Source organism: Lepus europaeus, chromosome 15 (assembly GCF_033115175.1).
Source record: "Lepus europaeus isolate LE1 chromosome 15, mLepTim1.pri, whole genome shotgun sequence".
Lineage (NCBI taxonomy): Eukaryota > Metazoa > Chordata > Mammalia > Lagomorpha > Leporidae > Lepus > Lepus europaeus.
In genome coordinates, this window is record NC_084841.1 from 76,502,556 (window position 1) to 76,529,817 (window position 27,262).

The 27,262-nt window shown below is 48.7% G+C and overlaps 1 protein-coding gene across 3 annotated transcripts in view; it reads left to right on the forward strand.

Moving 5' to 3' along the window:
• Positions 1–27,262, forward strand: part of ERAP1 (endoplasmic reticulum aminopeptidase 1) — a 144,003-nt gene that overhangs the window by 93,631 nt on the left and 23,110 nt on the right. For 2 of the 3 annotated variants that reach the window (XM_062212367.1, XM_062212368.1), the window contains exons 2-10: positions 5,008–5,551; positions 7,799–7,937; positions 10,169–10,303; positions 15,905–16,025; positions 17,173–17,327; positions 17,673–17,786; positions 18,856–18,987; positions 20,609–20,740; positions 20,879–20,950. In XM_062212367.1, coding sequence (XP_062068351.1) covers positions 5,008–5,551; positions 7,799–7,937; positions 10,169–10,303; positions 15,905–16,025; positions 17,173–17,327; positions 17,673–17,786; positions 18,856–18,987; positions 20,609–20,740; positions 20,879–20,950 — 1,544 coding nt within the window. Of the gene's footprint in view, positions 1–1,680; positions 1,709–5,007; positions 5,552–7,798; positions 7,938–10,168; positions 10,304–15,904; positions 16,026–17,172; positions 17,328–17,672; positions 17,787–18,855; positions 18,988–20,608; positions 20,741–20,878; positions 20,951–27,262 lie in introns of those variants that run through there. The other variant, XM_062212369.1, reaches the window with a different exon arrangement.

A 27,262-nucleotide genomic window follows, 5' to 3' on the forward strand; every position in this document is an offset into this window, starting at 1 on the left:
AGACACAACCCCTGCCTCTGGGGAGCTGATAATTTAGAAAGGAGAAACCGACATGTGAACAATTAAATTCTCCAAGTGTTCCCGGTCCTAAGACGTCTTGCCTAGAATTCAACAGAACACAAAATGTAGCAGATTGGAGTGGTTGGTGCTGGTTATAAACGTCTTCTGGCTTTTAAGTCAGGAACATAGCCTTTTAGGGAAGACCCAGCACTTAGCCAAGTTTGCATTATTTATCTATCACCTGTGGGTAAATACATTCTAGCACTCATTATTTATCCATGGACTGTGGGTGAATACATTCTAGCACTTGCGCTGTCTACCTTACCTGACCCTGTGGTTTCCTGGCACTCGATCCTCCTCGGAACACAGTCTTGTTCTCTTCAGCCCTTTCATGGGCGCCACCCAGCAAAGCCTTACATTCAAGCTCTCACCACTGACCCCGGTCAGCAGCCTGTGGGCCTTTCTGTCGGCTCAGAACCAGTTGGAATGTTTACATTTCCTCTTGGGCTGTTGGAGAATACTTGGGGACTTCAAACCTGCCCCCTTCACAGAGCTCTGTACCATCTTGGGGCGAGAGGTGCACCTGCTAAGCCAACACTGTCAGGAGTTCCTGATCGAAGAGGACACTAAGTGTCTTTACTCTCTGGTCTTCTCATGGACTTCCTGGCAAATCCATCACTCTGCCCTGGCCCTGGGATTTGCTACTGTACTGGTATTTAAACTTCAGTTTTCTCCAGATTGTTCCACTCCCCCATAGCTACAAGCGTCCTTCAGTTGGTTCTCAGATAAAAGAACAAACAAAAATGAAAACGAAACAAACCTGTTCTTCTGTTCACACCTTTCTGGCTCATCCGTGTGGTGCCTTTTGAAGTCTCATTCTTTCTGTGTATCTCCCAGATCCACTCCCTGGGGGAAGCAGAAGTAGGTATCTTTATTTTTGTTTTTAACCTAAAAGTTTGTTTTTATTTATTTGAAAAGCAGAGCAGGGGAGACAGAGAGAGGAAAGAGATGCATCTTGGGTCTGCTGGTTTACTCCCCAAATGCCCACAGCAGCCAGGCCTGGATCAGGCCAAAGCCAGGATCCAGGAATTCCATTCAGTCTCCAACCTGGGTGGCAGGGATCTAAGTACTTGAGTCATCACCTGCTGCCTTCCAGGGTGTGCGTTAGCAGGAAGTGGAGGTAAGACTTGATCCCAGGCAGTTTGATACCAGATACAGGCTTCCCAAGCTGTGCCTAACAAGATGTGCCACAGTGCCCACCCCGGAAGTAGGTACCTTTAGCAGTGTGTCTGGGACAGGGAGTCAACCAGTGGATGGAGGGGGCCACATCAGCATCCTACCACATGGCGCAGAAGGGATAAGGCCCGGATTTGACAAGATTTATTTTGTAGGTTCAGTCCTGGTTCGTCAGTAGAATCTCTGAGAAGTTAAACAACGGAAACAAAATTGAATCCTTGACCCCGTCACCATAGTCTCTAGCATAATGGATGTCAGTAGGGAGCCAGGCCCCAGGAATTGTAGAAGTTTCCTGGGGAACGTTGGGCTGCAGCCAGCTGAGAACCACTGGCATCTGGAGAGGAAGAATCTCCTGTCCCATTATCTTTGTGAGGGGTCCACAATGCAAAGTTACTTCTTTGCTCATCTGATTCAAGTGTCCAGAAGCCAGAGGACTTTGAATGAGTTAGCACCAGCTGCTAGAGCTCATACGGTAGGGGTCCCTCCTGGCAAACACCCATTAAAGAAGTACATTTATGGGGCTGGTGCTGTGGGGTAGTAGGCTGAGCCTTTGCCTGCAGCTCCTGCATCCATATGGGTACTGGTTTGATTCCAGCTGCTCTACTACCAATCCCGCTCCCTGCTAGCGTGCCTGGGAAAGCAGTAGAAGATGGCCTGGGTGCTTGGGCCACTGCAGCCACTTGGGAGACCTGGAAGAAGCTCTTGGCTCCTGGCTTTCGATAGGCCCAGTTCTGGCCATTATGGCCATTTGGGGAGTGAACCAGTGAATGGAAGTCTCTCTCCCTCCCTCCCTCTCTCTGTCTCTCCCTCTCTTTGTGACTCTGCCTCTTAAATAAATAAATACATCTTTAAAAGAAAAGAAGTATGTTTATATAGGAGAGAGGCAGACTACGTTTGATTCTTAGGACATGATTACCAAAGCTTTTTTTTTTTTTAAGATTTTATTTATTTGAGAGGCTGAGTCACAGACAGAGAGAGGGAGAGACAAAAAAGTCCTCCATCTGCTGGTTCACTCCACAAATAGCTGCAATGGCCCTAGCTGAGCCGATCCGAAGCCAGGAGCCAGGAGCTTCTTCTAGGTCTCCCAAGTGGGTTCAGGGGCCCAAGGACTTGGGCCATCTTCCACTGCTTTCCCAGGCCATTGCAGAGAGCTAGATTGAAAGAGAAGCAGCTGGGACACAAACCAGCACCCATATGGGATGCCAGCGCTGCAGGCGGAGGCTTAACCTACTATACCACAGCATCAGCCCCTGCCAACATTCCTAAAATTCACATAACTTTTATGTCTCCTGGCCTTTAAAATGAAGTATAAAATATGGTTGCAGTGTGAATCTCCACATGCTTTGAGAATAATCTTAGAATTATTCCTCTCCTTGCCTTACGAACACCGTTCTCCATCAAGTCCCCTGGGGTTCCCTTCTGTCACCCTTTATGCTTCGTGCTTCAGTTCCTGCCCTGGTTTGGCCTACCTGCAATGTTTTCCAAGACTGACCTGTCTTGTCTCTTTGAATATATCATTCTACTCTTCCCAACACATTTATTCATTATCTTTCTTAAAATACTCCACACTTTTTTAAAGAAAAGGATTTATTTATTTGAAAGAGAGTTAAAGAGAGAAGGAGAGACAGAGATCTTCCATGCACTGGTTCACTCCCCAAGTGACTGTGATAGTCGGGGCTAGGCCAGGCTGAAGTTAGGAGCCAGGAACTCCATCAGGGTCTCCCACGTGGGTGGCAGGGATCCAGGCACTTGGGTCATCTTCCACTGCTTTCCCAGGCGCATTAGCAGGAAGCTGGATTGGAGGTGGGACTTGAACTGGTGTTCACATGGGATGCCGGTGTCGCAGGCAGCTGCTTAACCTGCTGTGCCACAATGCCTGCCCAACATGTTCCACATTTCTATATTATATTTTATTATCCATGCATTAATGTTTCTCTTTTTAAAAGTTTTTGTTTTATTTGAGAGACAGGCACAGAGAGAAGAGAGAGAGAGAGAAACTGATTCTCCTCCTCTCTACTGGATCATTGCTCAAATGCTGGGGACCTGGGAACTCTGTTGAGGCCTCTTATGTGTGTGGCAGGGACTCAACTACCTTAGCCATCGCTGCCTCCCAGGGTGCCCTTTCAGGAAGGTGGGATCTGGAGTGGAGCCGGGACTGAAACCCAGGTGCTTAGGATGAGATGTGGGCATCCCCCAGTGTCTGCCCTTGTGCAAGGATATTTTCTGTCCCTCCAGATTTTGTGACATCCTTCAGCGTAGGGTCTGTGTCCTGGATATTATTATATCCCACAGAGTACTTAGCACACAGTTACAGTACTGCAGGCATTCGGCACATACATTGGGTCTGCAAAAAGTTCTTGGAAAATGTGTATTGTGAAAACACTGTGCACGGATTTTCAGATTGTTTTGCAACAAGATATGTTTTATTTCAATTTTCCATTGACTTTTTAAAAAAAATATTTATTTATTTGAAAGAGTTACAGATGGAGGTAGAGAGAGAGAGGAGAAAGAGAGAGAAAGTGAGAGAGAGAGAGGTCTTCTATCCTCTGGTTCACTCCCCAAATGACTGCAATGGCCAGAGCTGAGCTGAGCTGATCTGAAGCCAGGAGCCAGGAGCTTCTTCCAGGTCTCTCACATGGGTTCAGGGGCCCAAAGACTTGGGCCATCCTCCACTGCTTTCCTAGGCTATTGCAGGGAGCTGGATCGGAAGTGGAGCAGCTGGGACTCAAACCAGTGCCCATGTGGTATGCCGGTGATGCAGGCTGGGACTTTAACCTGCTGTGCCACAGTTTTAGCCCTCTGTTGACTTTTTTTTTTTTTTCCATATTGACTTTTTAAAAGTATTTTTATTGAAATACCAAGAAATGCATGTCAGTGTTCTACTAACATTTTGCAGTCCCTTCATATTTGTTGGATGATTTTAAGAGACTCCTGGTGACTGACATGTTTGTCACAAGTATTGTGAAGATCACCATAAACCCTTTAAGTCATTCCTGGCTAAGTAAATGTTCCCTTGGGGCCCGACGATTGGACGGTGACACCAATGTCCCTGAAAGTGGCTGCTGTGGAAAGTTGTCTGTCTTCCCACCTTGCTGCTCAGCCTCCTTGGCCTCCTGTTTGAGCGTGGTGGGAAGCCAGGCCCACCTCCCAGTGCAGAAGCTGGGTCCACGTGCCTGTTTTCTCCATGTCCCTGCTGGGGAGCTGGGACACCTCCCCTCGGCTCAGGCACCAGCACTTCAGGGCTGGGAGTCTGAAGCATCCACGGGGACTGCAGAGCCACAGGGGCAGGGGAGAACGTCCTGGTAAAAGCTGCGGTGGTGTTGGCATCTGCCCTCCAGGGCAGCAGGGCAGCCTCCTCCCAGGTCCATCGTGGGTGGGGAATGGCGGCGGCATCAGGTGTTTCTCTGACGTGGTGCTGGCCATCCGCCTTTGCCTGTTTTATGGCTCTGGGTTCTGAAATGTCCTACAGCTCCATTAGGGGGCTGCTCAGGCTCAGCCTCGGATGATTCCATTTCTGTCTGCATCAGCCAGTAGCTTGTTCCGTTTTGCTTTCAGCCAGGAACGCTGACTGACAGAGTTCAACCTTGAAGAGCATTCTGGTTGCTGTCAGTGACTGGTGCTCACCGACCCCTTCTTCCTTGATATCTTGTAGTGTTGGAAGTTTGTTTCTATGTCAGTGCTGGGTGGAGGAATTCTGAAATTACGTTATTCTTGATTACATCTTAATGACTTTTTTGGTTTCGTTTGTGCTGTGTGCTTTTGTACCATTAGGTAGGTTGAGCTTGAAGATGGAGTCGCCGCCCCTGGGAAGGCCACGTGCAAGCATGCCATTTCTGCTTCGCTCACTCTTGGCTCTCTTAGCCCTGTCAACTCCCTCACAGTGTCAGGGCAGTGAAGCGACGTCTCCCAAGGCGACGAACGGGACCCCATTCCCGTGGCATAAAATGCGGCTTCCTGAGCACGTCATACCGGTTCATTACGACCTCACGATCCACGCAAATCTCACCACGCTGACCTTCTGGGGAACCACGGAAGTCGAGGTCACAGCCAGCCGGCCCACCAGCACCATCATCCTGCACAGTCACCGCCTGCAGATCTCTAAGGCCACGCTCAGGAGAAGAGCTGGACAGGGGCTGCTGCAGGAACCGCTGAGGGTCCTGGAATATCCCCCCCATGAGCAAATTGCCCTGCTGGCCCCCGAGCCCCTGCTGGTGGGGCTCCCCTACACGGTCATCATCGACTACGCTGGCAACCTGTCTGACACCTTCCATGGCTTCTACAAAAGCACCTACCGCACCAAGGAGGGGGAAGTCAGGTGATTTTTTTTTTCATACATTTTTTTAAGCTTCCAGTGCTGCCCATATTAAGTTTAAATTTCTTACATCAATAGGCTGTTTTTTTTTTTAATTCCCTTTGTCCACAAGCTTGCTTTGTTTTTGCTTTTTCATAGTGTTAAATACAACCGATCTTTTTCTTCCCCTTTTTTATTCTATTTTGACCACTTTTCTCCCTCCAGCTACATAGACTATAGACAGCTGTTTTGAGTTCGGAGGCACAGTACAGTAATCGGCATCTTTAATTACCGTGGCCTGGAGGCATCGCCAGGCCCCAATGTCTCTGAGACTCTGGGTAGACTCCTTGCCGCTTCCTGGCAACGGCAGTGGCCAGTGATCCTTGGCACTCCTTGTCTGGCCTCTGTTGTCACATGGCCATTCTCCCTGTGTCTCCTTCTGTCCCAACGTCCGCGGTTTTATGAGGACACCGGTCATGTTGGATGAGGGCCCGGCCTGATGGCTTCATCTTTGCCTGATTACATCTGCAAAGATCTTATTTCCAAATCAGGTCACAGTCACAGACACTGGGGGGTTGGGCCTTCAGCTTACCTCCTGGCCAGGGCCAGATGCAGTTCAGCCATAGAGCCCAGTAGAAGAAATATTTTTTCCTCTCCCACTTGTCCTCCTCTGGCTGTTTTAAAGGAGAGGACTTACCTGGGGGAGATTTTATCCTACATTTTAAAATCAAAATTTCTTTGTTCGTAGATTATACTAACTCTTATTTTTTCCCGATTCCACATTATTTTATTAAGGTGAAAAATTCAGATGCTGACAAAAATAATTTTTTCAAGGGTAAAATTTATCTGAAACAGACCCCCCCCCCCCCGAAATAACCACTACTTCTGTTGCAGTAGAGTGGACTTCTCCATGGTTAGGCATAAACATTAGTTTTTGTAACTGGAATAAGGTTATGTTTTCTATTTCCAAGGGAATTTTAAAAATTTGGCTTTATTCAAATATATGTTTGTGTATTGATTATTTAATCTTCTTTGAATGGAAATTTTAAATTGTTTCCAACTTCTCAGTATCATTACACTTTGATGAGCATCCTTATAAGTCATTCCTTTTTTTTTTTTTTTTGAGAATTTATTTATTTATTTTGAAAGAGTTACAGAGAAAGAGGGAGAGACAGAGAGAGATCCTGCATCTGCTGTTTTACTCACCAAATGGCTTCAATGGCCAGGTCTGGGCCAGGCCAAAACCAGGGGCCAGGAGCTTCATCCAGGTCTCTCATGTAGGTACAGGGGCCAGAGCACTTGGGCCATCTTTTTTTTTTTGACAGGCAGAGTTAGACAGTGAGAGAGAGAGACAGAGAGAAAGGTCTTCCTTCCATTGGTTCACCCCTCAAATGGCTGCTACGGCCAGCGTGCTGCGCCAATCCGAAGCCAGGAGCCAGGTGCTTCTTCCTGGTCTCCCATGTGGGTGCAGGGCCGGAGGACTTGGGCCATCCTCCACTGCACTCCTGGGCCACAGCAGAGAGCTGGACTGGAAGAGGAGCAACCGGGACAGAACCTGCGCCCCAACTGTACTAGAACCAAGAGTACTGGTGCCACAAGTGGAGGATTAGCCTAGAGAGCTGCGGCGCCAGCCATAAGCACTTGGGCCATCTTCCACTGCTTTCCCAGGTGCATTAGCAGGGAGCTGGATTGGAATTGGAGCAGCCAGATCTTGAACTGGCCACTCATATAGGATGCCCATTATGCCACAATGCTGGCCCCAAATAATTTTTTTAGAATAAATTCTTAGAAGTAAACTTGGTAAATCAAAGAGTTTGCAAACTTATTATATTTTTTCCTATATTTTTCTAACCAATTCTAGGTGTTGGTGAACTTTTTAGAACAAAAAAATCCAAAAAAACCCTCCTTTTAATTTACATTAGTGTTTAAACAAGTTGAACACATTTTGACATATTTATTAATGAATTATAGGTTTTTCTTCTTTTTACAAATTTGTGACCTTTGCCTAAAATTTCACATGGTTGTTGGGAATTTTCTCACTAATGTTTAATGATGGATGTCTGTTAAGATGATTAACCCACTCTCAGATACTTTTCCATCAATGTTTCCAATTTCTAACATTCCTTGAACGTAGTTTATAACAGCTTTTGTCGTGTGGAATATTTCTTAAGTAGTGAAATCCATCAGTGTTGTGTTAACTTGCAAACGAGCACCCATCTTAGAATTCCTGGCATGCCACACTCAATTTTCATCTCTGTTGCCATGGTTTAGGGTACTTGCATCAACCCAGTTCGAACCCACTGCTGCTAGAATGGCCTTCCCCTGTTTTGACGAACCTGCCTTCAAAGCCAATTTCTCCATCAAGATCAGAAGGGAGCCACGACACCTCGCCATCTCCAATATGCCGCTGGTGGGTGCCTGTCCAGCCCTTCTCTGTGACCCGTGTCAGCACAGGGACAGGTGACACCCAGGTCACCCGTTTTGTTTGTTGCTTGGTGGATAGAAGGCTGCTGATTTGCTTCTGTGTGCATGTGTGTGTCACTTCCAGCCCGTGCTTTTGTTGTCAGCCACAGTATATTTGGAGCCAAAGAAAAAAACTGCCCCTAAGATTTAGATTTTCAGTGAGAGTGACATTCCAGGTTGTTGGTGCTGATCGGAGGGGCGCTGTGGAAGGCACCCAGGTCAGGCCGTGCACAAAGCACTTCTCTTAATGCTTTGTTGAAGAAGCCCTGTTTCTAGTATATGCTTTCTGTCATCTCCTTACACTGTAGACTCCTGTTAACGACACAGTTTACGATGAGATGTACAAATTGGCCAGACAGAAAAAAGAGAAGAGTAGTAGTCTTCGGAATATTAGGGTGCTAAAGGTGCATCACGATGGTTCGGCTCCTTTAAGAAAACCCATTATCTTCCAGTTCCAAAGCAGATGTGGGCAGTGTTGCCTCTGATTTTTGAAAGCAGTGAGAAGATGATGGTGCCAAATACGTAAAGCTACCCAGTGAGGCCCATTATCCTGTGATTCGGGGTGCACCCGCTCCTGGGAGTGCACCCTTTGTTCACTGTGGATGGGAAGCAGGGTGGCCGAGGCTTTGTCCGGGGGGCTGGAGGACGCTCAGCTTCATCTCTGTGCCGACCAGGGAGGTGGCATCTTAGCGTGAGGGGACCCTGAGAGCCACAGTCCAACCTCTAGTGTAGTGCTTCTCAACCCTAGAACTCTGGACTGGCCTCAGAATAACACAGAGGTCTGTCCTCCCATGTGAGTCAGCCCCTCCCAGAGGGCTGTGCTCCCTTCTCATCGCTGGCAGCCGAGGGTGTCTGCCCCCCCCCTCACCCCCCCCCCCCCGCATACATGAAAAGGCGAGAAACAGTTAACGCTGTTTTCCCAATGGGGAGTTTTTAAATTAATTTTTATGTATTTGAAAGGCAGAGAGGTAGAGAGACAGCTTCTCTCTGCTGGTTTGCTCCCCAGATGTCTGCAGCAGCCAGGACTGGGCCAGGCTGAAGCCAGGAGACAGGAACTCCCATCTGGGTCTCCCACGTGGGTGGCAGGGACCCAAGTACTGGAGCCATCACCTGCTGCCTCCCAGGGTGCACATTAGCGGGAAGCTGGAATCAGGAGCGGAGCTGGGACTTGAACCCAGACACTCTGATATGGGATGTGGGCATCCCGAGCACCATCTTAACTGCTGCACCAGATGCCTGTCCCCTAATAGAAACATGAGATACAGAATATGCTTTTCAAATTACAGAGCCTTCTTCCAATATCATGATATTGCTCTTGGAACAGGAGTGGTTTCTAATTAGAGTGACCCAGCAGGTGGAAGATTCATCTCTCTCTCTCTCTCTGTAACTGCCTTTCAAATAAATAATATTTTGGAAAAAAAAGGCATTCTGCTTTCATAATTTTTAAAAAAGGTTTATTTATTTGAATAAATAAATTATTTCAAATAAATAAATAAATTTGAATAAATAAATTATTTGAATAAATAAATTATTTCAAATAAATAAATTATTTCAAATAAATAATATTTTTGAAAAAAAGGCATTCTGCTTTCATAATTTTTAAAAAAGGTTTATTTATTTATTTGAAAGTTAGAGTTACACAGAGAGAGAAGGAGAGGCAGGGAGAGAGAGAGAGAGGTCTTCCATCCGATGGTTCACTCCCCAATTGGTGCAACGGCCAGAGCTGCACTGATCCGGAGCTTCTTCTGGGTCTCCCACGCAGGTGCAGGGGCCCAAGGACTTGGACCATCCTCCACTGCCTAGCAGAGAGCTGGATTGGAAGTGGAGCAGCCAGGACTAGACCACAGTGCCAGTCTCCTGCTTTCATAATTTAAAAATAAATTGAGTGTTGATGGTTGTACAACTTTGTAAATATATTAAAAGCCACTGCATTATGTACATTAAAATGGTGCATTCTCTGACATGTGAGTTCTATCTCAACAAAAGGAACTCGAGTGAGTAGTTTGACTTTAACGTCTGACGTATAACCAGGTAGGAGAGAACGCTCACACCAGGCACAGGAATGTCCTGCCGTGTTCTCTCACTGCTGTGTCTGGTCACTGGCAAGTTGCTCCTCCACACGTGCCCAGTGTGCTGGAGGACTGGCTCCCGTGCTCACTGGAGTTCTCCCGGCTGCAGGTGAAATCCGTGCCGGTTGCTGAGGGACTCGTGGAAGACCACTTCGATGTCACCGTGAAGATGAGCACCTACCTGGTGGCCTTCATTGTTTCAGACTTTGAATCTGTCAGCAAGGTGACCAAGAGCGGAGTGAAGGTGAGCCTGTGACCGCCACCTAGGACCACCAGCTTGTCCTGGTTTCCAAGCTCGGAGTCCTGCAGCCTGGGGAACCCTCTCCCAACCCCCAAGTCTCGGGCGAGCCCAGACTGTTGCTTGCCCTATTGTCCAAGATGGTCAGTTTCATGGTAAGCATCCCATAACAAAAACGTGGGCAGAGGTTGGCTTGGCGTGAATCATGATCTGAATTCCCGCATTGCCTGGATCTCTGACCTTGGCCTTGCTCGCTCTGGGACGTAGTTTGCACTTCTTTAGGGTAGGCCCTGTTTCTCAGACTGCTTCTGGGTGGAGCTGTCTGCGGTTTGGAAGTAAAGGTCACCGACCCTCTGAGCAGGTCATCCCTGGCCGTGGGAGGTAGTAGGTAGAGCAACTGGTCTGGGGCAGTAGGAGGCTTAGGGAGAGCACTCGGGCCAGGGAACACTGGGGAGAAAGACCTTGCATCAGGGGGCACTTGCTCCTCGTGGTGTAGTCCACTTGCATAGTGGACAACCTGTGCAACTGTCTGCCACAGCCCAGAATACAGACAGGTGTTCTTTGAGGGGAGGAAGGGACACTGTGTTGGAAGACCCTTCGTCTATTTGTGCTGGTTTTCGCGAGGCGGACTGGGTGAGGCTTCTCCTTCTGTTCCTCATGTGGAGGCGTTATCAGTACCTGGGGAGTTGCAGGTGAAGCTTGAGATTCAGAGGGAGGGAACACTGCCAATCCCAGGTGAAACCCTCAGTGAAAACACCTGCCCACGTTTCTGAGTCTTTTAGAGAGGATTCTCGTTATAACGTCAGACCCGTGCTAACATTTTCTATTTCTTGAGCCACATCGTATTTTCCTGTCGTGTGCCTGGCAATGGTTGTTTTTGAAGTCTCTGAGTATCTGATTCTGGGTCTTGCTCTCGATGAGGGCTGCTTTGTGGGTGTCGTGAATCACGCCTCTGAGTGGCAGGTGTCTTCTGGCAGAGAGACCTTGTTTGCTCCTGCAAGGTGATTGGGCATACCTGTTGGCCCGGGACCAGCTGCGGGAAATGATTGGCTGCAGGTTTGAATGGCACAGTGACCTTAAGTCCATGAGGATTGGCTTCTAACCACAGGTTCTCTCAGGCTTTCCCCATTCTCCCCTAAGGTGCACAAAAAGAGTGCGCGTCCCTGGGGGCGGCCTCCAGGCTGGGCCTCCCCAGGGGCGCCCAGGGAGGGCATATTAAGTGGGGTCAGGTGGGGAGCCATGGTGTGGGCCCCGCGCAGCTGCAGCTTGTACAGCGTGGGCCGTTCTGACCACGAGCTGGGTGTGCGCTTCCACCCTGCCTCCACCTTCCCAACCCCCTCCCACCCCCACTATTTAATGCCGTGAGCCCAGTGGTTGCTGACCTGCCGTCATCAGGCTAGTGCCTGCCTGACCGGGGCTTCTGGGGGAGTTTTCGGAGCGGGGTGGGACATTAGTGTTATGCAGGCGCCCTCCTGAACTTGGGGATCCTAGCACGCAGCAAAGGTGGGGTTGTCGCTGGGGACAGCCAGCAGTGTGTGTGCCCTGGCTGGAGGGCTCCAGGCTGGGATGCCACAAAGGTGCCAGTGGGGCAGCGAGAAACCTCAGGGCTCACAGGACTCGACCGGGGGTTCCAAGCAGGTTCTGTTAGGATTCCGACAGCCATGGAGACAGGGGACTCAGAGACAGGCCAAGTGACAGAGGTTGGCAGACATGTGCCAGGGAGCTGGGTGCTGGGTGCAAGGCTTTTGTGGACTAGCCGTGGTTCCTGTAGCCAAAGTGAGTAGTGGCCACGTGGGACGCCAGGGTGGCCCAAGCTGCGGCTTGGGTGTGGGGGGAAAGGGGACCCCCCCAGATGAAAACCAGGGCCACCGAAGGCAAGAGAGACCAAGACCGACAAGGTCGCCGGGCGAGTAACAGTGTCTGGAAGTCCAAGGTAGGCAAGTGGACCTGACGGGAACAAGGCAGTGTGCGTGGGCTTGGGGACAAAAGACCCCGAGGAGCTCCTAGAAAGGCAAAAGTGCCGACCCTCACCCAGCACCCAAGGTAGGCTGAGGGTTGCAGGTAAGGGGCAGCCAAACTGGACCTGGCTGGGGCGCAGTAGCCCCTGCACCTCCCCTGGAAAAAGAACCTTGTCCCTCTCGACTTTGGCCATGAGACCAGGGCTGAGGCCCTATGGGGCTGCCTCCGTGGGCAAGGGCTGCAGGTGAAGCTCCCTGTGCAGCAGGGGCCGCCCCCAACCTGATTGTGGAGTCAGCCAGGATCCTGGAGCGGGAGCTGGGAGCCCACCCGGACATCCTTGGTGAGTTTCCCCTGATTCTCGCCTCCCTTGCACTTGAGGGTCTGGGTCTCTGCCCCAGGTTCCCCTTGTTTCTAGTGCTAGCGTGTGCCTCTCTCGGGCTTTCCCACCCTTCCTCAAATTGGTGATTTTCAGGGATGGTCCCATCCTATCCGACAGCTATTGCCTGTACCTGCCAGCCAAGCTGCCACCTTGCTGAGGCCTTAAGCTGAGAGCTGGGATCTTGTGACTTGGTGCAGATGGCCCTCTGTGGAGGGCCTGGAGGTGCTCGGGCATCCCAGATGGATCGGGTTCTAGTCCCGGTCGGGGCACCGATCCTGTCCCGGTTGCCCCTCTTCCAGGCCAGCTCTCTGCTGTGGCCAGGGAGTGCAGTGGAGGGTGGCCCAAGTGCTTGGACCCTGCACCCCATGGGAGACCAGGATAAGCACCTGGCTCCTGCCATCGGATCAGCGCGGTGCGCCGGCCGCAGCGCGCTACCGCGGCGGCCATTGGAGGGTGAACCAACGGCAAAAAGGAAGACCTTTCTCTCTGTCTCTCTCTCACTGTCCACTCTGCCTGTCAAAAAAAAAAAAAAAAAAAAAAAAAAAATCTGGGATGGCAGGGCTGAGGGACTCCACAAGGGGGCAGTGGGGAGCTGGCTGCTTAGGGACCTGTTAGAGGCCCTGGGGATGCCCAGTCCCAACCCGTCCACTCTCTAGGTGGCAAGAAGTGTTCTCAGCTGTGGGTAACCAGATCCCATCTCATGGACCCACCCCTAGGTTGCCTCCTTAAACTGGGAAGCCTCTGGCTAAAGACATAAGTTCAGGCAGAAAGCAGCTGTGAGTTAATGAGGAAGGCAAGGGAGAGAGACCCACCTTCCCCCCCCCCCCCCCCGCCCCCACTGCAGCCCCAGAGACCTGGAAGAGCAGGTTTGTTTCAGATCTTTCTGGGTGCAATTCTTTCATGCGGGAGCTCCAGGAGCCCAGTTGCGCCCCCTGTAGGTAGCCGACCTCGGCATTGTCAGCATGCCGCTGAGTGTGAGAGCTTCCACGGAGGTCTCAAAAGGGAGCCTGCGAGGCCAGGGAGGTTGTGGATTAGTGAGTAGCGAGGGGATGAGGGGAGCTGCAGAGGAAACCCCGAAACAGGCACCAGCAATGGAAGACTTCATTTGAAAAAAGCTACAAAGCAGCGTGGTGGGCCTGGGCCCTGGCAGATCGGCACAGAAGGCTGCCCCTCGGGAGTCATGGAAATGGTTCTGATACCCCAGCCTTAGAGACAGCCCTTGCCGGTGGCTCCCGTGAGGATGGGGTGGCGCCCAAGGCTACCTGGCCTCTCACCCTCTGGAGATGATGTATGGATGCCTTCCTACCTCTGATGTCCTCTTTGATTCTGGAGGTGCTTTAACACCTCCGCCTCTAACACAAGCTGCTGCCTAGTGCGCTCCTAGGCTGTGGATGGTCTACCTTACAGAGCAGCCTCCTCCCCCTCCACCCCTTTAAAGATTTATGGGGCTGGCATAGTGGCCTAGCAGGGGTAGGCCATCACTTGTCATGCCGGCCTCTCGTATCAGACAGCTGGCTTAGCTCCCTGCTACAGTGCCTGGGAAAGCAGTGGAAGATAACTCAAGTGTTTGTGGCCTTGCCACCTGTGTGGGTGGAGTTCCTGGCACCTGGCTTTGGCCTGGACCAGCCCTGGCTGTCGTAGCCACTTGGGGAGTGAACCAGAATATGGAAGAGCTTTCTCTCCTAATAGATCCCTCTTTATCACTCTACTTTTCAGACAAATCTTAAATCTGTATTAGTTTTTTTTTTTTTTTTAAACTAGACAGAGCTATCTTCCATTAGTTTGCTCCTCAAATGGCCACAGCAGCTGGGGCCATCTGCCCTTCGAACCACGTTAGCAGGGAGCTGGAGTGGAAGCAGAGCAAGCAGTGGCTTAATCTGTGTACCACACGCCGACCTCAGCCTGGCCGTTCCTGAGATGTTTTACGGGAAGCCCCCCTCCCCTCTGACACCCCCCCCTCCCCGATTGAGACAACTTCGTGTAAAAATGCCATCTACGCAGGGATTCCAGCCACTGCCCATGACTGGTGGACATCTAGTTCCTCGAATTGATCTCTAGATGGGTCAGGAGGGGACTTGAGCTTCCTAGCTAGGCAGGAACGAGCCTTGACACAGCGTGGCGAGGTCATGGAAGACAGCCCTTCCTCTACCTCCCGTAAAGATTAAGGGATGGGAATCTGAGTGGGGAAGTGATGTGGGAAGGAGAAAGCTAGCAAAGAGGAACTGTGGTTGCCAGCATCTGGCCTGCATGGGGTAGAGACAAGTCTCTCCGTCTGGCTGTGGTAGATAACGGGCCAGTGGGCTGGGACCCTGGCTCTGGTGACGGAATCTGCTGGGTGTGCTCAGAACGTCACGTCCTCTACTTTGGCCTGCCCCGATGCACTGCTGCAGTGAAGGCCACTGACTGGACCCTCTGCCAGCCGTGGTCAGGGGTAGCTGGGACACAGATAGCACATTCCCCCTCGTAAGGGAACAGATCAGTAAGACTTGGCCTTCTTTGGCCTGTTCTGTCTGGGACAGACTGGAGAGGCTCGGTGTGGCAGCCATTGTGTTGGGGCCTCAGTGAGGTGTCTGTGGGATCTGGATGCCAAGTGCCTCATGGTTGTCCACCCCAGGGACCATGCAGAAGACCGGTGGAATGTGGGAGTTGTGTGGGTGGAAGGGCACCATGGGGATAGAGTATAGGGAAGGCCTGTTGTGCTGCCCTTGCCCCATGAGAAGGAACATTCTAGGCCCTGGGGTGGTCCCTGGGGCAGGCACTCCCCTCCCCTTCCCAACATCTTGAATAGCAGCTGGTCATGGAGCTGCAGCTTGCACAACATTGGGACATGCCTGGCTGTCTTGACTGTGAACCCATTGTGTCATCTACCCCTGTCCCACTTGCACTGTGCTCCCTGGGTTACTATGGGCTGACTTGCTGCTATCGGTCCCTCTCTGACGCAACCCCCAGGTGGTTTCCTTTGGAATCGGTGAACGTTACGCAGGAGCCCTCTTAGACTTAGGACTGCTGTATGACGCCTCTGCACAGTAGCGAGGTTTGACTGCAGCATGCCTTTGACTTGCAGCTTCCCTGAGACGTTTGTGTGTGAGGTGGCAACAGTCCTTTTCAGAGGCTGGGTTGATTGGCAGCAGCAGTCCACATCATATACGCAACGGAATTCCCAATAGTTCTTAGCACTGGTGCCGTACCACCCCGCTGTGGAGCCAGTCTTCCGTCCTGGAGGGAAACCATGCTGACGCTGGGATACCTTTTCTGGGACTTCCCTTTAGGTTTCCGTCTATGCTGTGCCGGAGAAGATCAGCCAAGCAGCTTACGCGCTGGACGCTGCAGTGACTCTGCTGGAGTTCTATGAGGACTACTTCAGCATACCGTACCCCTTACCCAAACAAGGTAGAGATGAGGCACAGATGACCCCAGTTAGGTGACGGCCTTGTGATCGGCGCATCCATGGTTATCTTGGGAGCCCCTTAAGTCCTCCAGTGTCAAATGTCGGGCGGGGGGGGGGGGGAGGGATGGTTCCTCTGAGCATCTTCTCACCCCGATCTATACAATGACCTTATGGTAGCACAGAATACTTAGTTTGTGGAAAATGGAATTTAAAAATATAGTGCAAAAAACCCGTAATCCACGCACAGTCTTCTCATAATCCCTTTTTAAGATTTATTTTTATTTATTTGAAAAAGAGAGGTAGAGAGAGAGGTCTTCCACCCAATTGGTTCACTTTCCAGATGGCTGCAACGGCCGGAGCTGTGCCAATCCAAAGCCAGGAGCTGCTTCCGGTCTCCCACGAGGGTGCAGGGACCCGAGGACTTGGGCCATCTTCCACTGCTTTCCCAGGCCTTAGCAGAGAGCTGGATCAGAAGTGGAACAGCCAGGATCGGAATCGGCACCCATATGGGATGCTGACGCTTCAGGCCAGGGCTTTAACCCACTGCGCCACAGCGCCGGCCCCCATAATCGTTTTCTATGAGGTTTTTAAGCACTCGTGCTGAGAGCAGCTCTGGAGGCACGTGGCATGGGGCTGTTCTGGCTTCTGCTTTGGTGCACAGGCAGCAGAGCACAGAGCCTGCGTGGTTCTCATTATTGGCACAGGCATGGCAGGGACACTGGGTGCTCAATGAAGTTTTATTTTTAATGAATAAGTTACACAGTGCAAGAAGACCTGCGTTTTCTTTCTCATGGGAGTTCTTAAGGCTATCGCGTGTTTGAGTTTTGTAGGTAAATGTGAGTCTTGGGGATCCAAAGTAGAGTGGATCATTGAGGAAGTCAAGATTGTTCTGTTCCCAGACAGCACGTCAGGGAGTTAGGGAGCCTGTGGCTTTGGGCACTCATCTGACTTGGTCACAGCAGCAACGAGTGAACTGGAGTCACTGAGCCCCCTTCCGTCCACTGCGCAAGGCTCTTCGAGGCCAGAGCTGCGTATTTCAGCGCAGGGCAGCTTTGCTTTTGTTTTGGTCCCGACTCCTGCCCATTCTGAAGCAGTGTTGGTGGCTGTGTGGTTTGGAGACTAGTGACACACTGTTTTTTTCCCCCCAAGATCTTGCTGCTATTCCTGACTTCCAGTCTGGTGCCATGGAAAACTGGGGGCTGACGACCTACAGAGAATCTTCTCTGCTGTTCGATGTGGAGAAGTCTTCGGCATCTAGCAAGCTCGGCATCACCATGACCGTGTCCCACGAGCTCGCCCACCAGGTATGCAAGCTCAAGTACAGTGTAAAAAGGTGACAGTTAAACCACCTGTGTGTTGCTTCCGGGGGAGTATAAGGCTGTTTGTAAACTTCTAACTTCTACTTCCTATTCTCATGGGAAAAATTGCTGCTTTAGAGCATTTCATATTATATGTCAAAGGATTCTTTTTTTTTTTTTTAACTTTGGTTAAAAACTCTAATTCCATGTGTATGTCAACATTCCTAAACTGACATTAGAACATCTAAAATATTCCTTCTGAATGTTTTTCGGTTATGGCTGCTGTTAGAGATCATAGCTAATCCGGTCTCCATAGAAACGTGTGAATACGCCATCACGTTTTCCTTCTAGTGGTTTGGGAACCTGGTCACTATGGAATGGTGGAATGATCTTTGGCTGAATGAAGGATTTGCCAAGTTTATGGAATTTGTGTCTGTCAGTGTGACCCATCCGGAGCTGAAAGTTGTAAGTGGTTATTTTCTTAAATTCTAGCTTGAGCTGTTCTGCTCAGTGTTGGTGGAAAATATTTACTACTCTTTGATTTGTAAAGTTCATGGAAATACTTCATTGATAACTTCCCTAGAGGCCTAGCTAGGAATCATGTTTTAATATGCTAGTGGGAAAAAAATATGCTAGTGAGCTTTCTTAGTTACCTCTGGACAAGATTTTAAATCTGATTATTATGAATTATTGTCTTATGAAAACAGGAATAACATGCTTGAATGTCAATCATTTTTCCAACCCTTAGGCTGCTCATTGCAGAAGAATTAGGTACAGACTGTCTATTTAACAAATTATGCTTAAATTACTCACTTGATTGGATATTGGCTTGCACTCATGGGTCACAAATCTAATGCTTTGAAACTGAAATGCTTATTTTAAAAATTACATGTTTAACTTGAGAAAATCACATACAGAAAAAGCTTAAACTTTTAATTCTAATACAATATGATTCCTTTAATTTGTGCACATTGACTTACCATTTTCATCTGCTTGAACATAAAATTTATAGTTGTTATTAAGCACATATTACTATTACACTACAGATCAGAAATATTTTCAAATGTTTCTATATAATACTTAGTGATAAGTGATTAGATGCATATTATTCTATTGAACTAATGTGCCCAGTAAAGCAGATAAATGCTGGAATTTGTGCTCCATTGTATTTTTTTTTTCTCTTAAATCTAAATACCTTTGCTTAAAAATAGAACAGATGGTGATGCGTAGTGTTGGTCAGCACACCTAGTTTCCTGTTCTGCTATTACGTTGTAGGCATACTGGTTTTGTTTTCAAGTGAACTTGAAATTTAAGGTGATAAGTCATTAAGATGAACAAAGTCTAAGACGTCTCCCTAGCATTTTCCTAGATGCTGTTTGGAAAATGGTAATGGCTTTATTTCATAGATACTAGAAATACGGACTAGGTGTTGGCCCCGTGGTTGGGAGTACAAACCTACTGCCCTACCTTCCTCCTCCTGTCTCCCTTATCTGAAGGAAGGGCAGAGGTGACGTTCGCTTTTCCTGTCCGATAGGAGGATTACTTCTTGGGCAAGTGTTTCGATGCAATGGAGGTCGACGCCTTGAACTCCTCGCACCCCGTGTCCACCCCTGTGGAGAATCCTGCTCAGATATTGGAGATGTTTGATGAGGTTTCTTATGAAAAGGTAACGGTGGATTATAAGGCTTTGGAAACTCGAGGCGTGAGTCCTGGAGGGATGGGGGGAGGAAGAGGTTAAGGACCAGGCTGTGCGGTGGCTTTTCCTTGGCGGGGGACAGTCCGGATCCACTGCCTCTCTGCTGTCCATGCTGGCGGCAGCTAACCTATGTAGGCCTAGCTTGCCGTGGGCTTGTTATCCTAAAGGTTATATCATGGTCGGCTGCTACCCTCTTAGGGGATGCATGTCCGTGGCTTGTGGAAACTGTCTCTCCATCTTTCCATGAAGGAGCATTGATTAAGCATCAACCTGACAAACATGAGCGTTCCTTCCCTTGTTTGTGTAGCTTACCTCTCAGTGCCTTCAGAAGTGGTTTGAGTTGGAAACTGTTGCCACCACTTAATTATTGCGAGGCTTTTTATAGCGACTCGGATTTCTAGCTGCTTTTGGGAGATGGGGAAAAGGAGGGTTGGGCCACCTGGTCCTTGGCAGTGTAAGCTGGAGCAAAGCTGTGGCCCCCTTCTCTGTGTGTTTAAGCTTGCGCTTTGCTGTTCCTCTGCCCTTCCCAAGTGTTGGGTTGTCGGCCTTGGGACAGGACACAATGGGCTTGACTTGCCATCGTCCCTGGCTGTTGTCTGACTTGTAGCAAACAGTAAAGTACTTCTTGCGTGCATGTGTCCATCAGAAGTGGAGGTGGTGTGCATTTGGTACAGCGGTTAAGTTACTCTTGGGAAGCCCATATCTTGTACTGGAGTGCCTGGGTTTGAGTCCTGGCTCTGTCTCAAGTCCCAGCTCCTGCTAATGCACGCTCTGGGAAGCCCCAGGTGACAGCGCAAGTGACCGAGTCCCTGCCACTAGTGTGAGAGACCTGGATTGGTTTCTGGCTCCTGGCTCTGGCCTAGTCCAGCCTGGGCATGGAAATCCTTCAGGGAGTGAGCCAGTCGGTGGGAGATCTGTCTCCCTGCCTCTCTAACACAGAAGTATGCAAGGGAGCAGAATGCCAAAGAGTATTCTGACCTTGGGACTGCTCCCATCACGTCACCTGTGTCATACATCACTGGAGGCATTTGTGACTCGGGGTCTGTGGAGATGGGCATGGCGGGGAAGGCACCTTCTGCCTAGGAAGCTGTCTGCAGAGCTGCTGGGAGTGTGCCTGCTCTTCGTCATGGGTCCTGGGGCCCCGTGGCCCTCTGTGCTTAGGCTACCTGGGCACGCTGTGTACACCTGAGTTCCTGACCAGGCACCTGCCTCTGCTGCCACCTCTAGTGCTCCAGCCCTTGTTGCACTCGCCCCTCCCCACTCTGGCCTCACTGGGTGGTCAGGGCCCTGTGTTTCATCCACCGTTGTCCACCCAGTGTGAATGCAGGGGGCTGGTAGGTGATGCCGATCTTGGGGCGGGGGACTGGGCGGACAGCCCCTGAGGGAAGCTAAGGGCCTCCTTGGGCTAAGAAGACAGTTGCCCGAGAGAATCCCCTGCCAGACCAGCTTTGCCTCCTTCACTCTGTTGCACAAACTGTCAAATGTGAAAAGTACCCCGAAGCTTTGTGTCACAGGAATCGTTGCCACGGGAAACGTGATGGCAGACTGGATGGCGACTCGGCTAACGATGACGGCATCTATTGCCTTTCAGGGAGCCTGCATTCTGAACATGCTGAGAGATTACCTGGGTGCCGATGCCTTTAAGAGTGGTATCGTGCAGTATCTCCGTGAGTACAGCTACAGGAACACCAAGAACGAGGACCTGTGGAACAGCATGGCCGGGGTGAGTAGATCGCTGAGTGTCTAGGTGGGGCTTGGCAGTCCCGTGTTGCTGTCCTCTTTGTCCTGCGTTGAATCGCTGAGCCTGAACACTGGGTCTTTCCTACGGAAGCAAGAGTGACATGTGGGTTCTGGGTTTCAGGTCTGCCCTGCGGGCGGCACACAAGAGACGGAGGGCTTTTGCTCCAGAGGCCAGCATTCGTCTTCATCCTCAGTGAGTTTCCCCAGCTGCACGTGTGCCCCTCGGCACTTTGCTTTCCCCCTATATAAAGGATGGCTCCATGCCAGACTTTGAGTCCTTGGTCATGGCACCCTCCTTCCAGCTAAGGCTGCACCTCAACCATGCCCCATGCCCCATGCCTGGCTGAGAGCCTTACCCGGTTTTCTCACAAAGTATCTCCCCATGAGGGTGGCTTGGGCTTCCTTGGGAATGCTTCTCGCTGACCCCCACCCTGCACCCTCACTCTGTAGAAAGCAGTGCACCTGCTGTGTTTCTGTGGTGGGTGAGGTCTATGCCAGTCCCAAGGGCTCTGCACTTGGGACAAAATAATGGCAGTGAGTGTTCTTGATAGCGTCCCATGCATGGGGCAGGTGTGTTTGCTCCTTTACCCTTAACGCAAACCTATGAGCTGTGTATTGTGATGGTCCCTATTTCTACACATGAAAATAGGAAACTCAAAGTATGTGCTTGGTAGATTGCAGAGCAGGGATTTGAATTTAGATCACACTCGCGTTATTAACTGCTCAGCTCTGAAGTATCGCCAAACAGTCTAAATGTCTGTTGATTTGGATTGTGGAATATTTTCATACATAGCTGAGGGTGAACCTGTAGATTCTGGTGTTTTATCCATGTTTAAATTTTCTTGGCTTTCCACCCCCTCCCTTTTTTTTTTAAAAAAGATTTATTTACTTGAAAGTCAGTTACACAGAAGGAGAGGCAGAGGGAGTGGGGAGGGGAGGGTCTTCCATCTGCTGGTTCACTCCCCAATTGGCCACAACTCCCCAGTTGGCCACAACAGCCAGAGCTATGCTGATTTGGAGCCAAGAGCATCTTTCAGGTCTCCCACATGGGTGCAGGGGCCCAAAGACTTGGGCCATCTTCTACTGCTTTCCCAGGCCATAGCAGAGAACTGGATTGGAAGTGGAGCAGCCAGGACTCAAACTGGCGCCCATATGGGATGCCGGCTCTGTAGGCGGTGGCTTTACCCACTACACCACAGTGCCGACCTCTTCCCCCTCCCCCACCTCATTTTTTAAAGATTTATTTGAAGGGTAAAGTTGCAGAGAGGCAGAGAGAACCAGATCTTAAACTGCTCATTCACTCCACAGTTGGCTACAATGACCAGAGTTAGGCCGGGCCAAAGCCAGGAGCTTCTTCCAGGTCTCCCATGTGTGTAGCAGGGGTCCAAGCACTGGAGCCATCTTCTGCTTTTCCCAAGTCATTAGCAGAGAGCTAGATAGGAAGTGGAACAGCTGGGTCTCGAACTGGTGCCCATATGGGTTGCCGGCACTGTAGGCAGCAGCTTTACCTGCTACACCACAGCTTCAGCTGCTTTCTTGGTTTAATTCCTAGAGATTACATTACTCAATTTCTAGACTTGCCCTATAGTATGTTTTATATTTTTGCTAGCTCCTAACTTTTTTGAAAGCTTTTATTTAATAACTAGAAATTTCATAGGTACAGCTTTAGGAATTATGGTGGTTCTTCCCCCGTACCAGTCCTCCCATCCCTCCTCCTACTCCTTCTCCCATCCCATTCTTCATTAAGATTCACTTTTAATTATCTTTATATACAGAAGACCAACTCTATACTAAGTAAAGATTTCAACAGTTTGTATCCACAGACACAGAAAATATAATGTTTGAAGACAAGTTTAATTCTCATAGCACAGTTCGTTAAGGACAGAAGTGCTACGTGGGGAGCAAGTGCACAGTGACTCCTGTTGATTTAATAATTGACACTCTTCGGCCAGTGTCACGGCTCAATAGGCTAATCCTCTGCCTGCGGCACCGGCACACTGGGTTCTAGTCCCAGTTGGGGCGCAGGATTCTGTCCTGGTTGCCCTTCTTCCTGTCCAGATCTCTGCTGTGGCCCGGGAGTGCAGTGGAGGATGGCCCGAGTGCTTGGGCCCTGCACCTGCATGGGAGACCAGGAGAAGCACCTGGTTCCTGGCTTTGGATCAGCGCAGTGTGCTGGCTGCAGCGGCCATTGGGGGGTGAACCAATGGAAAAAGGAAGACCTTTCTCTGTCTCTCTCTCACTGTCCACTCTGCCTGTCAAAAAGTTAAAAAAAAAATTTTGACACTCTTATGATGGTCAGTGATCCCCCGGGGCTCTCGTCATGAGCTGCAAAGGCTATGGACACCTTTTGAGTCCACAAGCTCCATCAATATTTAGACAGGGCCATAAGCAAAGTGGAAGTTCTCTCATCCCTTCAGAGAGAAGTGCATATCCTTCTTTGGCCCCTTCTTTCCACCAGGATCTCAGATCCTTATGTAGATCCTTTTTTTGCCAGTGTCTTGGCTTTCCATGTCTGAAATGCTCTCATGGGCTTTACAGCCAGATCTGAATACCTTAAGGGTTGATTCTGAGGCCAGAATGGCATTTGCCCTTCTATGAGCCTGCTGTATGTATGTATTCTATGTATCCTGCTTCCCATGTTGGATCATTCTCTACTTTTTACTTTATCTTGTTATTAGCAGACACTTGGTCTTGTTTACGTGATCTTTGACACTTAATCCTATCTCTATGATCAGTTACACACTAAATACGATTACTTTAACATGTAAGATGGCATTAGTACCAGTCAGCTTAATGGGATTTGGAGTTCCATGGCAAGTTTTTAGCTTTACCCTTAGGGGTAAGTCCGTATATCTCCTCCCTCTCTTATCCCAACTCTTATTTTTCTGGGATCTATTTTCAATGGGATTTAAACACCTATGAATAGTTGTGTGTTGAGTTCAACCAACGGTAGTAAGTAGAAAAAGAAAACAGTAAAAGAAGAACTGTTCCTCCACAGTCCAGACAAGGGCTGTTTGCGTACTTACTTCTAACACTGTCGGGTTCACTTCTACAGGCTTCCTTTTAGGTGCCCTGTTAGCGGTCATAGATCGGGGAGATCATATGATATTTGTTCCTTTGGGACTGGCTCATTTCAGCATGATGTTTTCCAGATTCCTCCATTCAGCTACAAATGACCGGATTTCTTTTTTTAAATGGCTATGTAGTATTCCATAGAGTACATATTCCATAGTGTTTTTTTTTTTTTTTTATTTTGACAGGCAGAGTGGACAGTGAGAGAGACAGAGAAAGGTCTTCCTTTGCTGTTGGTTCACCCTCCAATGGCCGCCGCGGCTGGCGTGCTGTGGCCGGCGCACCATGCTGATCCGATGGCAGGAGCCAGGTGCTTCTCCTGGTCTCCCATGGGGTGCAGGGCCCAAGCACTTGGGCCATCCTCCACTGCACTCCCTGGCCACAGCAGAGCTGGCCTGGAAGAGGGGCAACTGGGACAGAATCCAGTGCCCCGACCGGGAATAGAACCCGGTGTGTCGGCGCCGCAAGGTGGAGGATTAGCCTAGTGAGCCGCGGCGCCGGCCTCCATAGTTTCTTCATCCAGTCTTCTGTTGACAGGCATTTAGGTTGATTCCATGTCTTAGCTATCGTGAATTGAGCTGAAATGAGCTGAAATGAGCATGGAGGCACAGATAGCTTTCATTTGCCAATTTCATTTCCCTTGGGTTAATTCCAAGGAGTAGGAGTAGGATGGCTGGGTGGTGTGGCAGGACTACATTCAGATTTTTGAGGTATCTCCAAACTGTCTTCCATAGTGGCTTTACCAGTTTGCGTTCTCGCCAACAGTGGATTAGGGTATCTTTTCCCCTACATCCTCACCAGCATTTGTTTGTTGATTTCTGTGTGAAAGCCATTCTAACTGGGGTGAGGTGAAACCTCATTGTGGTTTTGATTTGCATCTCCCTGATGGTTAGTGATCCTGAGCATTTTTCATGGGTCTGTAGGCCATTTGGATTTCATTTCTTGAGAAATGTCTAAGTCCTTTGCCCACTTCTTGACTGGATTGTTTGCTTTGTTATTGCTGAGTTTTCTGATCACTTTATATATTCCGGTTATTAATCCTTTATCAGTTGCACGGTTTGCAAAATAATTCTGCCCATTCTGTTGGTTGCTTTACTTTCCTGACTGTCTTGCTGTACAGAAGCTTCTCAATTTGATATAATCCTACTTGTTAATCTTGGTTTTTATTGCCTGTGCCTCTGGGGTCTTTTTCAGGAACTCTCTGCCGATGCCAATGTCTTGCAGGGTTTCCCCAGTGCTCTAGTAATTTGATGGTATTGAGTCATAGGTTTAGGTCTTTAATCCATTTTGAATGGATTTTTGTATAAGGTGTAAGGTAGGGGTCCTGCTTCATACTTCTGCATATTGAAATCCAGTTTTCCCAGCATCATTTGTTGAGACTGTCCTAGCTCCAGGGATTGATTTTTTTTTTTTTTCAGCAGCTCCATGGTTGAAGATAAGTTGGTTGTAGATGTATGGATTGACTTCTGAAATTTCTATTCTGTTCCATTGGTCTATCCATCTGTTTTTGTACCAGTACCAGGCTGTTTTGATTATAATTTCTTTATAGTATGTCCTGAGACCTGGGATTGTGATGCCTCTGGCTTTTTGTTGTATAAGATTGCTTTAGCTACCCAAGGTCTTTCGTGTTTCCAGATAAATTTCAGCATTTTTTTCTAGATCTGAGGAGAATGCCATTGGTATTCTGATTAGTATTAAATTGAACCTGTAAATTATTTTCAGAAGAATGGACATTTTGATACTGATTCTTCTGATCCATGAACATGGACGTATTTTCCTTTTTTTTTTTAATATTTTCTATTTCATTCTTTAGAGTTCTGTAATTCTTGTCATAGATCTTTGACCTCAGTTAAATTTATTCCAAGGTATTTAATTTTTTTTGGTAGCTATTGTGAATGGAGTTGATCTTAGAAGTTCTTTCTCAGCCATGGCATTGTCTGTGTATACAAAGGCCGTTTTTTGTGTGTTGACTTTATATCCTGCTGTTTTACCAAACTCTCGAGTTCCAGTAGTTTCCTAGTGGAGTCTTGGTTCCCCTGTGTATATAATCATATCATCTGTAAATAAGGGTAGTTTGACTTCTTATCTGAAACCCTTTGATTTCTTTCTCTTGCCTGATGGCAGCTCTGGCTAAATCTTCCAAGACTACGGTCTGGTTCTAGATCTCAGTGGGAATGTTTCTAGCTTTCCCACATTCAATGTTATGCTGGCCATGGGTTTGTCAAATTGCTTTGTTTGTATTGAGAAATGTTTCTTCTAGACTGAATTTGCTTCGTTTCCATCATGAAAGTGTGTTGTATTTTATCAAATGATTTCTCTGCATCTATTGAAATAATCATATGGTTTTTATTCTTCAATATGCTATATTATTGTAATATGTTGTATTACATTGATTTTTGCAGATGTTGAAACATCCCTGCGTACCAGGGATAAATCCCACTTGGTCCAGGTGAATGAGCTTTCTGATGTTGTTGAATTCGATTGGCCAGAATTTTATTGAGGATTTTTGCGTCTATGTTCATCAGGGAAATTGGTCTGTAGTTTTCTTTCTCTGTTGCATCTTTTCCGGATTTAGGAATTAAGGTGATGCTGGCTTCAATGAAGGAATTTGGGAGGAGTCCTGCCCTTTCAACTGTTTTGAATAGCTTGAGAAGAATTGGAGTTAGTTCTTCTTTAAATGTCTTGTAGAATTCAGCAGTGAAGCCATCTGGACCTTGGCTTTTCTTTGTTGGGAGGGCCTTTGTTACTGACTCAATTTCTGTCTCAGTATGGGTCAGTTCAGGTTTCCTATGTCTTCATGGCTCAATTTAGGTAGGTTGTATGTGTCCAGGAGTCTGTCCATTTCTTCTAGGTTTCCCAGTTTGTTGGCATATAGCTCTTTGTAGTAATTTCTGATGATTCTTCTATTCCTGTGGTGTCAAATTTCCTTTTCATCTCTAATTTTGATTTGGGTCTTCTCTCTACTTTTGGTTAGTTGGGCCAATGGTGTGTGAATTTTGCTTATTTTTTCAAAAAACCAGTTCTTCATTTTGCTGATCTTTTGTATTCAATTTGTTGATTTCTTATGTTATTTTTCCTTCTACTGGTTTGGGTTTAATTTTTTTTCTAGATCCTTGAAGTGTCATACATAGTCCATTTATTTGCCTTTTCAATTTCTTTCTTTCTTTTTTTTTTTTTTTGACAGGCAGAGTGGACAGTAGAGAGAGACAGAGAGAAAGGTCTTCCTTTTTGCCATTGGTTCACCCTCCAATGGCCGCCGTGGTTGGCGCGCTGCGGCCGGCGCACCACACTGATCCGATGGCAGGAGCCAGGTGCTTCTCCTGGTCCCCCATGGGGTGCAGGGCCCAAGCACTTGGGCCATCCTCCACTGCACTCCCTGGCCACAGCAGAGAGCTGGCCTGGAAGAGGGGCAACCGGGACAGGATCGGTGCCC